Consider the following 14,253-nt stretch of genomic DNA (forward strand, 5'->3'; position numbering starts at 1 on the left):
AAAATGTGCTTTTCTATTCAAAAGTAATGTAATGCTTGTTTGAACAATAATAGAAAAATTGTGATCTCAAACCAGTAAATGTCAAACCAGAGCACACCCCACCACCTATTGTCAAACCAGAATACACCCCACCACCAATAAATGTCAAACCAGAATACACCCCACCACCTATAAATGTCAAACCAGAATACACCCCACCACCTATAAATCTCAAAATCAAACTGTTGTTCCTTATTTTGAGCAAATGTGCAATATGTTCATTATTTGATGTAGCACTGGTCTGTTACTGTGTGATAGTATTTATTATTTATTTATTCTTGGACATTGTTTGTGATTTATGATGTATCATAACTTTAATATATACCAGATTATATTCAAGTGTGAGACGTCAACCAAGTTGACTGTAAAGGAAACCTTAGTCTGATTATGTCACATGTGATGTGCTGATGACACTTTCGGTAACATGCACCCAATATGAAGTCAGCACTGTGGAATGGCAAGAGATTCAGTTGTGTCCAAAGTGAACATGCACTAAAACCAACAACCGAAAAGCAGCCAAACTATGGAATATGTGCACAATAGAAATAGCAGCGTATGAAACTTCCCCAAATTTGAACTAGACCACAGGGCTGATAACTCTTAGGACACACCAGCCCCACTCAAAACCCACAAGTCCTATTAGTACCCGGTATATACACTGCAATTTGGAAAGTGGACAAGTGTAAATAACTATATTTGGGATTACATTTCCTCAGTGAAGTACATATATTACTTAATACAGTACAGTACTATCAACATAATAATATTAACCTGTCCATCAGGAAACATTTATATATTTTCATGCCCAGCTCGGGAGTTGGGTTTGACGCCTATTTCGAGTGGAAATAGCAAAGCAAATTCAAAACGAGACAATCCCCATAAAGAATGCATTGTATCGGGCAACACTTGCAATATTTTCAGTGGAACCAAATACAATAAATTGGGCAGACCTTGACAAACTGAGGGCAAATGCATTCAGTTTGTTACAGTTTGAAAACGTGGCAGGGTTTAATCATTATGATGCACTTTTTGTGGGGTTATATCTTTTATTAATTAGTGTGGCTATTTCTGTTTAATGTGTGAGCATATTCCATGGTTTGGTTGCTGTTTTCACTGGTAGTCCTGTCGTTAATCTGTCTATCCAGGACACTGATTAGAGATGTTATAGTTTCAAAGCACACATTATTTTATTATCAATAACCAACCCAGTAATTCTCACTATTAGGGAGCATCCATTGCGTACAGGGATGGAAATTGTTATTTTTAGAGCAGTCTATTTTTTTTTACCGAGCACCATCGAACAATCTATTCGTTTTCACTAATAACACACACAAAAATTGTTTTAAAAAAAACCCATTTTGTTCACCTCCCCATAGATTTTAAATGGATGCTCCTCTGGGCTGGAGGGCTGTGCCTTTTTTGCAAAGTCCTCTTTTCACAGAGAGTGTTCAAACAAAGTTGTAACTGACCAATAATGTCTACCAGGCATGCAAAAATACTAAAATGTATCATAAATGGCATTCATTGTACTGTCATAAGACAATGCTCAGTGTAATAGTAACCTTGCCATACTGTGGTGTAATCTAAGGTGGCCATCTGTGACAGCAATATGAGTTTTTCAGAACATGTAAAAGACAATAATATTTACATCTGTAGTGTAAACTTCCACCGATTGTTCAGTAAAACCAACTGATTAGTATGAAACCCAACACTGATTGTACAGTGTAACTCCACTACCTATTGTTGTAAACCTTGATTGTTCAGTTCACACTATGAAGCATGGTGTACAACCCCATTGATTGTACTGTTAAGATCCATTGACTGTGTTAACTTGCATGTTATAAAACCTCACTAATGGTTAAACCCCACAAAGGTGTTAAACCTCACTTACTGTGGTGTAAACTCCAACAGACCATCATGACCTTTCTTTGGTGTTTAACCTCACCGACTCTGTTGTAAAACCTTATGGTGGTACGAAACCCCACTTATTGAAGGACTAAACCCATGGTGTCCTCACTAACCCAGAATGTTCAGGTGTTTCACACCTGGTCACACACCTCACCTCTAACCATATGGATGAGAGGGTGATCATCCTGTGGACAGGCTTGGTCCCCACAAGCTTTCTCAGGGCTTGGGAGTCACAACCTTCACCAGATCTTGAGCAGTTTTGTGGAGCTGTCAGCTTGTACATCAGATATATTTTATTGTTTTGATTTTTCCTAGGAGGCCAGAGTTTTAGTAATATGTACCTTTACTTTTACCACACAAGTCTGTCCTTTTGGATACGTGGAATGTTTTATCTGGAAATAAAACCCTTGAATGGGATGTGGAATCTCTTTTCTTTACATGACGTTGTCAGTTGATCTCATTAGAGTCAAACATATGACTGTTTGTGTTGTTTAACATCATCCTCAGCAATCGTCCAGCTATATGAAGGCAGTGTGCAAGTAATAGTCTGGACAAGACAATCCTGTTACTGACATTATAAACATCAATCTGTGCAACCAAATAGGATGACATGCATCAACCAAGTCATGACCCTTGACACCTGATACTGTCCATCACTAAACAAGAAGCATGGGTTTCCGGGACCATATCCACAAAGTGTTCATAGCGTTACAGCTTATCGTAAGTCTTGACACCTGACACTGACCATCACTATACAAGAAGCATGGGTTTCCGGGACCATATCCACAAAGTGTCCGTAACGTTATGACCTATCGTAAGTCTTGACACATGATACTGACCATCACTGTACAAGAAGCATGGGTTTCTGGGACCATATCCACAAAGTGTCCGTAACGTTATGACCTATCGTAAGTCTTGACACATGATACTGTCCATCACTGTACAAGAAGCATGGGTTTCTGGGACCATATCCACAAAGTGTCTGTAACGTTATGACCTATCGTGAGCCTTGACACCTGATACTGACCATCACTATACAAAAAGCATGGGTTTCTGGGACCATAAAAACAAAGTGTCCGTAACATTCAAATATTGTGCTAATGTGGAGCAACTGAAGCAACCGTTTCAGCATTATGAGCAAATGCTTTAACCACTAAGCTACCCTGCCTCCCCAAATAAATGGGAGAAAGTTTATCTGATGCCTGAGAGGATATTTTGAAAACTATTTTCCATTGATTGGTCTACCACAGTGACAGGAAAATCAAAAGTTGTTCTGACTATAATTGTAATTTACATGAAGTCATGTAGTTAAATGTTTGTTGTTTAATGCTGCACAGACCAATATTCCAGCTATATGCCAGTGGTTTGTAATTAATCGAGTCTGGATCAGACAATCCAGAGATCAACAGCATGATTGATCTACACAATTGGGATTATAAGATGACATGTGCCAACCAAGTCAGCGTGCTGTAAGCTTTTTATTCCGTGCTGACAGTTGCTGAGAGAGTATCAATCAACATCAATCGGTAAATTGCTACAATAAGAAAACAGATAATTACTTATATTGCCAAAACATATTACAATCTAAAGTTCTAAACACATGAGCCAAAATACACACTTTTTCCTAGCCAAAGTTAGCAGAAAGAGATTTTATGAATGCTTCATTCAGTTTGAAAAGCACATGGCATGAACTCTGAAAAGAGTCTGAAAGAAATTCATACCAAATTTACATTAAATGATCGAAATATGGATTAAATTGTACTGCAAAACATTATTAAACATATTGAGTGTGTACTTACACCATGGGGAACTGGAGTATGGCATGCAATGCCTTAGAACCAAATTACTTTCATGAAAAAATATCGCGTGTGCGATCGATGACAAAACTGAAACCTAAAACCAGCTGCTTCCGGTGTGATGCGACACAGAAGATTGCGCAGTGCATACCGCTAAAATAAATTGCGCAAAACATACCGCTAAAAGTGAGTGAATGAGTTTAGTTTTATGCCGCAATCAGCAATATTCCAGCTATATGGCAGCGGTCTGAAAACAACCGAGTCTGGACCAGACAATCCAGTGATCAACAGCATGAGCATTGATCCACGCAGTTGGGAACCAATGACATGTGTCAACCAAGCCAGCGAGCCTGACCACCCGATCCCGTTAGTCGCCTCTTACGACAAGCATGGGCTACCGAAGACCAATCCTTACCCAAACACGGGTTCGCTAAAATATACAATACATACAAACTTGTCACATGTGACACCACCTCCCAGGGATCATCACATAGGAAAACGCTGGACAGGTAATATTGTGACAAGGGTCATAAGAGTGCCAGATCTCCTGATCTTCAGTGGAGATACCTGCTTTTGTTGTCTACTTAAGTAAAGGTGAGCCTAGGGGCGGATACAGCTTTTTGAGAAAGGGGGGTGCACAGTTCATTTTCAACCATTTTCACGTGAGTTTCAATGGTCATTTAATAAACTTTCAGGACAAAACCCCTGCCATGCCCAGCTAACATCAACAAGGGGATAAATCAAGACCTGTTGGCGCAGAGTCGGTTTCATATGTCTGTGTTGGGTACAGAATGAGGTAAACTCATATTATCCTAAGGTCACCGTTTTGTAAAATATTGTTGTACACATATGTATGAAAGTTGAAGACTCGGTCGAGTTGACTTATTCTTTGCGCTCAGAGGACTGGCGAAACGGAATGTAAGCGCAAGTATTGGATCTGAAATTGCTTAGCACATGTCCATGGTACTCCGATCATGTGTACAATACAGATCGCGTAATACTTTAAATATTCTGCTATCACATTTACTACATGAAAGGTTTGACCTGGTTGTTTCTAGAGATAAATCAAGCAATCGCATTGCTAACAAACTACTGCCCGCCGCTGAATACACACTCTTGTACAGCGCATGTGTATAGGCCGCGTTTTCCCCATAAGAAAACTCGTTCAGAACAGGCGCATCGCGGAGCGGAGCTTTATCTTTGCCGCAGCTCCAACACAAAGCTTGCGGCAAACGCTGCACGAGGTTGCTGTATATTTCACTGCGAGGAGCTTACTTATTTGAAATGAAACCGATCAACTCGACCAGTAAGAACAATCGACATTTTGTGATGATGTTAAACGTGCATGTATGTGCGTACTTCTATATAAAAACAGAGGGAGGTTCTATGCAAGATAACATTACTGAACTTCTGCATTGTATCATTTAAAACACCAAGCTTTTTAGGATATCCTTATACTGCTTTACTTATGATCTTTCTTTTCTTTCTATTTTTAGGAATTATTATGGATATATACGCTTGTGGATTTAATGGATTTCAACAAATATCTCTACTTCATGAACGGGATGTTCAAAACGAATCCACACAGATCAATGTGCAGCCATATTTTGACAGCCCAGTCAAACTACATGTGACAACAGATTGTCTCTCGAGTTGTTTGATCACGTGGTCAAAACTACGTTTTCGATGTAACTCAGGTAAAAGAGGATAAATATACATGTATATGACAGCGAGAAAAATATTTCAGATGTATGCAGACAAGCTGATACAGCGAGAAAAATTCATATAGGGAAATTATGGACATATGCAATTTTGATAGACATTTACCGAGCTCAAGTGAAATGGGAAATTCATATAACTACGAGCCCAGAATAACTGAGAAATCAAGAAATATGAAAGGGACATTCTGATCAATGAGAATATTAAAATCAATTTTTTCGGAATATTTGAAACATTTTTCAGATGACATGTACATGACATCGAGCCTGTAATCTTACTTACGTAGGAAGTCTTGACATGATCCATTATACATTGTTTAATATTCAAACCTCGAAAATAAGCATTTTGGACACATTTTAACCTTATCCCTGTATCTTGTGCTTTTCTGTTTTGAGGATTTATTGTCATGCCAACTTCTAAGCGTGGCTTGGTTTATTCAAGTCTCATCGGTCAAGAGACGGGCGGTATGATACGTTCTGTCATTGTGGCCGAACATGGCGACTGATGAGTATGTACAGTGTACGTATAAAGGGGGGCAGTGTTGTTTCCAGAGTCTACTCCCACGGAAGATTCATGTTGTCCCGTGGCGGCAAGCTGGAACAGGACGGTTTACAGGACAGCAGCAGGACAATATCTCGTCGGGGGCGGGACTGACGTGCCCAACCCAATGCGTGTAGACGTGGATTCTCGGGTAGACGATGTTGTAGGAGGGGAGGACAGGTTATACTGTATACACGGTACGTTTGTAATACTGCAGAACAGTTCAGTTTCATGGCTATTTGGCCCTGTTAGAGCTGGTCTCTGGCAAAGTCTGCTGATTGTTTGAGGCGTGCCGTAATATAGCTAGAATACTGCTGTTAGACAAGAAAACCCTAAACTACAAACTCAGACTTTAGAGGCGACTTAATGACTGAGTAGCCAGGCTCTCTAAATTGATTGATTGCGTGATGTGATTGCTCATAGTATCAAGCACTGGATCGTCTGGTCCAGACACGTTTGTTTAGAGGCCCCATCGTATATGAAGTAACTGTCACATTACTATTTATCTATAATGCTAAGGGGGCGGGGGCGTAGCCTAGTGGTTAAAGCGTTCGCTCGTCACGCCGAAGACCCGGGTTTGATTCCCTACATGGGTACAATGTGTGAAGCCCATTGCTGGTGTTCCCCCGCCGTGATGTTGCTGGAACATTGCTCAAGGCGCCGTAAAACTAAACTCATTATTCATTCACTACGATGCTATGTAATGCCTTGAAGGCACCAGGGAATAGCCGGTTGTTTAAAGCGTTTGGACTTCCCTCATCAGTCTTAAGGCATGGGTTAAGTATCTTTCTGGTAACCACCTCTGGTACAAGTCCAGATACTTTCTTGTCATTCATATCGTGGTTGTGGTCATATGCGGCCCCGTCGTCTAATAATCGTCAACTCGCTTGCAGACCCTCAGTCAGGCAAGCCAGAATCTAGAATCAGGGCTCCGTTTCTCAAAGCGATCAAGTCAAAACATCGATTACACAACTCTCGCTTCCTGCTGACTTGGTTACGTCCTATTGCGCAACTTAGTACAATAACCAGTCCAGAATTTTAAGACCAACTCATTAAACTGGATATATAGACATTAATGAGTAGTATTTGATACATCTATTCACTTGTATATTGCAACACTACGCTCCTTTTAAGTCTTGCAAACACGTCGTGCAGTGGGCTCTGTCGTAACGTGCTCTGACAAACGGAAATTTTGAAATCGTTGAAATCTCCAAACGAGGCTCGGCCGCTAGAAAAGTTTGGCGGTATTTTACGGCCTTGATATTAGATCGATCACATTGTACGTAACAAAAATACACTTAATAAGCGCAAAGAACACATAACAGGTGTAACCAGTGAGCCAGATGCATTGTGAATCATTTAATGACCTCTTCTAACAGGGGCAGTCTGTGACGTCTTAGTTAACGACAAGCTGCCTAAAACTCAACATAAAATATAGAATAAAATTTCATTAAACTTTTAAATTAAGATTAATTTGTAAATACCACTTTCTTATGAAGCAAGGAATTCGAATTCAGTGTAACCATAGTTGTTTGTAGTGTCTCTTTTTACTTTCACACGAGAAAATTCGGATCGGCTGAAAAGTAGTCATTGTCTGAATTGGTTAATTAGACTTATGTCTCGGTTTGGTAGCGCTGTCGTAGGTCAATGTTAAACCATAGTCGTAACGTTACGATCGCTTTGTGAAATGGGTTCCTGATTGTGGCTCTAGGTTTGTCAGGTCCATACCCGTGGTCAATGGCTTCTCCAAGATAATAGACACCTCGGACCTGCATCACTTCCGGCAGCGACAGCACCAACAGGCACGCCGTGATATAAATGGCATTGAACCAATCTTGAACCATTTTTGGTACCGGAGAGATGCTGGCTGTGACGATAAGGGAAGGACAAGTGTACATACAAACATACAATGTGTAACCGACAAATGATGATATATGATAATTAGAGTATTTGTATAGCGCTGACTTCTACCACACAAGACCAATGCTAAAAGCGCTGACAAGTAAAGTTCCCATGTACAAGAAAATACAAGGATTTATGAAACATAGCGTTGAAAAATGTGTGTTTTCAGTCTGGTTTTGAAAGTGGCAGATCTGGTATTAGTTTTAGTTCGAGAGGCAGAGAGTTTCAAAACAGCTGCGTACTGAAAGGACTCCGCGTCAAACGATTAGAGTTTATAAGTAGGCATGGACAAAAGAAACTGATGGTGGGAACGGAGAGTTCTGGAGGGAGTGAACAGCGTGATCAGGTCTTGAAGATAGGCAGGTCCCATTTTGTGAATTGCCTGACAAGTATTTTGAATTTAAAATTCAGTCACCGTATGAATGGGCCAGATCAATCTAATATTTGTGGAATTGATTACTTAACGAACTCTCTGGACACGTCCTTGGGGTACATATATGCTGTGACTGCTAATTTCAGATGGCGGAAGACTTTCAGAGATCGTGGATGGTGGCACTGGCAGTGCAGATGATAACCCACGTGAAGCCTCGGATGGAAAGGTTGCGTTTTTGAGACAAGTTTTCACACTCTCTCCAGTTACCAGCCTGTCTTGTGGCAAAGAACATGTTGTCTTCCTCACGAAACACGGCCATGTTTACAGTTTTGGACTTGGGAGGTAGGTAGTTGAATTATACGGTGGTCATGCCATTTGTTATTTTTTACAATAAATGTTGACCGTATTCCTACTTGTACTGGAGTCGGTGAGGACAGGGAAAGGTTTCCCGTGTTGTGTTCAAATGGACAAGCGATAATGGGGAATATCTTTACGTGTACTACATCTGACAGTTACTGGTCATGAATTAAGGTCACGTATAAGTTTGTGACAGTTTTTCACTGGGCACAATTTCACGAACATATGATGGAATAATTTTAAATGAAACAGCGTTATTCCGTGGTGATCGTTTCTATCCGCTACTTAATATAATTTTTGTGTATTTTTATGGAGTTATAAACGTAAAAGCCATTTGCACAGTATATATTTATCATAGCGTATTTCCAGAGTGTGTTTAATAGATTCCTCCATATTGAAGTCAGTTTTTAGTATTCCTTTTATCATGCCTGGATGACCCAAACAGTACAGGTCTGGAATCTAGTGGCAAGACGAATGTGGTCCCGATTAACGGGATCAGGAATAACGCGGATCAGACGTACATAATCCATATTTAGTGGTTCAGATTAACGTGAATCAACCAGAGGGGGTCCAGACTTAGGTGAAGCGGACTAACGGGTCCACTGTGTGTTGTAGCCGTGGTCAGCTGGGTCACGACTCTGTGGAAGAGGAGACGGAACCGAGGATGGTGGACTCTCTCGACGGCCTCCGTGTTGTTGGCGTGGCAGCCGGGGGATGGCATTCGGCCGCCATCACAGGTACTGTGTATACTGACTGTAGAGAACAACTCATCTCAATGTCTTTGCTTGTCAATCTTGGATTGGGTGGTTTGTGTGACTCCAATTTATCCGTTCATGGTCAAAGTACAAATCACTTATTGGCCAAGACTGAATTATTTGCCTGCAGCGTGAGCCTCGTGAACCGCAACAAGACTATGAAAATTTACCTTGTTACGAAAACGTATTTGGTTTTGTTTATTCTGTTATTTTGATCATAGCTATTGTCCGTAAGAAATAGGGGCTGTGCTGGGGTGATAGGTTGTGACATTCGTGATTCCCAAATCTAAGTTTCAAAGCTAAGTACCACCATTATTAACAAATGAAACGGTGTTTCGGAGCTCTGTTAAGTTTTTCAGACCTTTTGCGTCTATAATAATTACATGTACTTTTTTTGTGTGCATTATTTTTGCCTTTTGTATCCCAACGAACGCAATTACGTTTTGCTCTTCTGTGATGTGTGCGTTTTATTCAGATGATTGATTTAAATCCTTGCTTGTAGCAAGTGGTGATCTGTTTACATGGGGATGGAATGAAAGTGGGCAACTTGGCCACTCGACTGGACAGGTGCTCGGCGCAGATGCCACTACATTACACGATGTTAGCATAGGAAGGACGGCTGGAGACACACCAAATCATGCGCAAATCTGCCCAAACAAAACTTCTGATCCTGAGTCGGTACAAGTGAAAGATGCAGACCAAAACATTCGTCAGCTATCACAGACTGTTATAGTCAAACAAAGCCACGACTTTTCCCTTAATTTTGAAGACAAGTGTTCCAATCCAACACAACGTCTTCCAGTCTGTTCGGATCCCCTCAATAAAGAAATATCAAGTCTTGGAGCCAGTAAGCAATTAGCAGAACCCCAGAACTCCATCGTCATGGACGAAGTGGAACTCAATTCTGGATGTGGAGATGGTGCAACAGTTGGACAAGGGACGAATGCAGATGAGGATCAGGGAAAGCTTGTAGAACAGGATCCAGGGAAGGTTGTAGATGAGGATCAGGGGAAGCTTGTAGAAGATGATCCGGGGAAGGTTGTAGAAGAGGATCCGGGGAAGATTGTAGAGACAGATAAGGGGAAGTTTGTTGATGAACTACAGGAGAAGTTTGTCGATCAGGCCAGACTGTCGCTGATAAGTTCCCCGCTGTTGGTGACGTCACTGCCAGACGACTACACGGCCGTCAAGGTGTCGTGTGGATCTCGCCACACTGCCGTTGTCACAGGTATGTTTGCCATGTGCTTTAGAACCCTATATGCAAGTTTACCTTATCCAGCTATAGCTCACAATCAGCTTTTCGGTTGTGAGTCGGGTTTAAAAAATTCAAAGCTTAAGATTATGTTCATCGGAATCTGTCTGGCAAAGATACAATTCAGTTTGATTTGTGTCTATTCCTGACTTTAAGGTACATTGTACGTGTTATCATGTTTAATATATTCTGTTAGTGTATGCTTTCAACTGTTCCTAACTTACACTGGAAAACAGTTGTCTAAGATTCGCTGTACAGAGTTGCCTCCCTCGGGCTTGACAGAAACCCATGATCGTGGGTTGGATTCCCGGACCTAGGTTTGTCTGCACAGACCCCTGTAAATTTCCAATACCTCATCACTTCGGGCTTTCCTTCCAGATTAAGCCTACTCACATTGTGGCGTTGACACCAGGACCCGATTTCTCGAAACACACAAGTTTGAGTTTGACAAGTTGAAACAGCTGAAGTTTTAACTCAACTGCATTTTTGAATTAAAAAAATGGCAAACAATTTAAGTAATATATCCACCAAACTCAAATTGTCTACTATGTTTGAGTTTGATGTCGATTACAGTCCATTCTGGGAAATGCATTTTCCTGCGTTTCCTCAAATTTCAAAACTCAGACTTAAGTTTGTTTCCAGAAATCGGGGCCAGCTCACTCAAATAGTTGGTCCTTCGTTTCCCTTCTCTGACCCAATTATTTACAGATCGCTGCCATATGGCTGAAATATTGCACAAAGTGTGGCGTAGAAATTAAATTCAATCAATCAATCGTTTCCCTTCTTATGACTGCTGTTCGATAGTTCCAAACTGCCTTTTTGTTAGGGGTGGGTATTGCAGAGAATATTCATCTTGCGATATATTGCGATGCGAAAGCATGTATTGCGATATGTATTGCAATATATTGCATGAAGTATTTTTAAACAAAAAACTACTTATAATCGAGTTACTGCGTGATTTATAGAGCAAAAACACAACAAAATCACTATACTTGATTAAGCTTTAATAACATCTTTTAATCATGATAAAATAAAAATGTGAATAATATTTGGCACAAATGAAACAAGGAGCATATCCGAAGATTTCCGAGTGTTACGACGTTTTCCGAATGCCAGTCAAAATACCGGTTTTCGATCAGCGTATCGCAATACGTATCGTTTCATGTCTGAATCGGTAAATACCGGTAAACCAGTTATATTGCGCAGCCCTACTTTTTGCATACCATTTAAGAATAATTATCTGTTCAATAACATAAGCACAGGGTCCTTTCACGCTTCAGCTTACATCAAACTCATCCTACTTGAAGTAACTGACTTCAAACATGTAATATACCTTTCAGATGACGGTGTTTTGTATACATCAGGATGGAACAAGTACGGTCAGTTAGGCCATGGTCACACAAGGTCATCTGATGTCTTTAAACTTGTGTCCTTGACATCAGTCAAGGTTATTGACGTGAAGTGTGGATGCTGGAACACTGTGATCCTTTCAGAAAATGAGACTTCATCCGTTGCATGATAAACACAACACACTCCTGGCCGTTTTGCGGTTATCGTTACTGCAAGAAGGGAATCAAGACAACAGACTGTGTTCTTTGACACATGGAATGCTTGGAAATATAAAATTTATATTTTCCTATGTTACGTTTTCACTACAGTTGATTACATTCACTTTTCTGGAGCGACAGTCGAATGCCTAGCTACCATTATTAAAAAAAGCCGGGCTTACACATGATTGTTGCTAAAAAGGTTGGGCAAGCCATCAATACTATCTAAATATAAAGCTTTGCAACCTATCGGGCTTACACGAAAGAATTGGCTTGCTGCGCGCCTGGCCTTTGATGATGAACGAAGTTAATGAGAAAATCATTACAGCATAACCTTTTTAAATCGAAGTCGAGGAACCATTAATCTTCGACACAAAGGCTGAGAGTCTTTAATTTGTTCACCGACAGCGTTATTTGTATATTTTTACTATTATAATCGTGTCTATATAAGTTGAGAATGAAAAGTTGACTAAAGGAATCCACACCGTATACAAGAAGTTACCGTTTCATAATTAAGATTATTTCTTGTATCAATATGTACATATTTTGTTTGCAGTTATTTTCTAAATAACAGGAAATAGTTTGGTCGTCTAAGTTCCTCAGTGGATGGGAGCAGAGACATTAACTCGAAACGCCAACACCAGAGAATCACTAGTCCTGAACATCAGCCGAAGTCCTAAGAGGCAAATTAAAGGCACAATATCACACATTTTCGACAACATTTTAGCCTATATTATATATATTGGGGCATATACACTGACTTTTGCTGCCTATCGATGCAATAAAAGACTTATTATGCCTTATGACCTGCCTGGAATCGATATTTGAAACTTCGAGGCGAACAGCTTCCGAACGGAAACACTTGCCATATATGGATTGTAAACAATTGCTCCGTACATTGACAACTGTCGTACGCGGTGTTGTCGGTGTTTGCCGAAGTGGTTTTCATTCACAAGTTGTGGGTAGGATATTTGTAAATTGCGCTCCAGGGAACATGGCTTTATGGTGTTCGCTTGAAATAATGTTCGGTCGGTAGAGGGCGCGAGAGTCGTTTTAAAGCAGCGTTGCATTAATTCATTCGAACTTTTTAATTTAATATTGTAATCTAAATACGTAATTTTGGGGGGAATTAATTATATGGTAGCTTCTTCCCCGAGGGCTGATAGTTATTATTATTGAGAGAAATGCATTTTGTATTTTTAGAGACATGTGGTGTGACATTGTGCCTTTAATAATGAAAAGTACCCATTAATGGACCACTGTAAGTGAGTAATAACGTCAGGTGATCGTGAAGAGAGTAAGCACGAACCAACTCTCACTGTAAGTTTAACTGTTAAAGTACTGTCGGAAATAGAAAAAAACAAACCGTTTTTTCACATTTATATCTACAATTTATGAAGTTAATATGTGAAAGTGTGAAATATCTGTTAAACTAAGTTCTGCCTAACCACAGTCTCAGTGGTACGGAGATAGGAAACGTGGAAAAAGGACTTTACTGAGGAGAGATAAGTGCAGAAATGAGCAATGCGGTTTTTTTCCAAGTCCAAAGCGACTTATTTAGAACAGACCATGGCATTATGCAAAATGGTGTGCGATGATATTGTATTTCCAAGGACACGTTTTAAATGCCTATTGTGAAACTACACTTAGCTTCATTATAAACGATAGCTGACGTAAAAAAATACTAATTTTAATACAGAAACTATTAAGGATGTAGCTACCATGGAGCCTCACTATCACTGTAAAAACAAACAGGTAGGAGGGTTCGTCTCAAAAGCAAAACCAGGACGAGTATCAGAGACGGTGGTTGGGGTCGTACTGGGGGATAGAGATATTAGCTAAGATCAGATAATCCTTTAGGGGAATTAAACTGGGGTTAGTAAACGGCATGTCTTAACAATTAACAAATAATATCCAGTCCTGTCGATCTTGGGGTGGTCTTGCCACCTATATATTTAGAGACATTTAATACTATAGTTGATTTAAGCATTTCTATGGGTATCATATTCTTTTACATATCTCAACATAAACGTTATGAAAGACACGTAAGATGACAATCAATAGA

At 40.1% G+C, this 14,253-nt stretch overlaps 1 protein-coding gene and 1 long non-coding RNA gene across 2 annotated transcripts; one reads left to right on the top strand and one right to left on the bottom strand.

The window, feature by feature from the left end:
• Window positions 1-1,250: 1,250 nt before the first annotated feature.
• LOC124275639 lies at window positions 1,251-5,575 on the bottom strand. Its single transcript, XR_006898326.1, has 3 exons — window positions 5,565-5,575; window positions 5,152-5,153; window positions 1,251-1,344 (listed from the first exon to the last, which is right to left on the bottom strand). It is a non-coding gene; the product is annotated as an uncharacterized LOC124275639 (long non-coding RNA).
• Window positions 4,634-12,280, top strand: LOC124275638 (RCC1 domain-containing protein 1-like). Its single transcript, XM_046711244.1, has 7 exons — window positions 4,634-4,661; window positions 5,240-5,440; window positions 6,014-6,199; window positions 8,424-8,619; window positions 9,250-9,371; window positions 9,892-10,617; window positions 11,982-12,280. The coding sequence occupies exons 2-7, from the start codon at window positions 5,248-5,250 to the stop codon at window positions 12,158-12,160; spliced, it is 1,602 nt and encodes a 533-aa protein (XP_046567200.1). The 5' UTR covers window positions 4,634-4,661; window positions 5,240-5,247; the 3' UTR covers window positions 12,161-12,280.
• The last annotated feature ends 1,973 nt before the right edge of the window (window positions 12,281-14,253 follow it).

The sequence above is a fragment of the Haliotis rubra genome, unplaced genomic scaffold (genome assembly GCF_003918875.1).
Source record: "Haliotis rubra isolate DU_JTF1 unplaced genomic scaffold, ASM391887v1 Scf200, whole genome shotgun sequence".
Classification (NCBI taxonomy): domain Eukaryota; kingdom Metazoa; phylum Mollusca; class Gastropoda; order Lepetellida; family Haliotidae; genus Haliotis; species Haliotis rubra.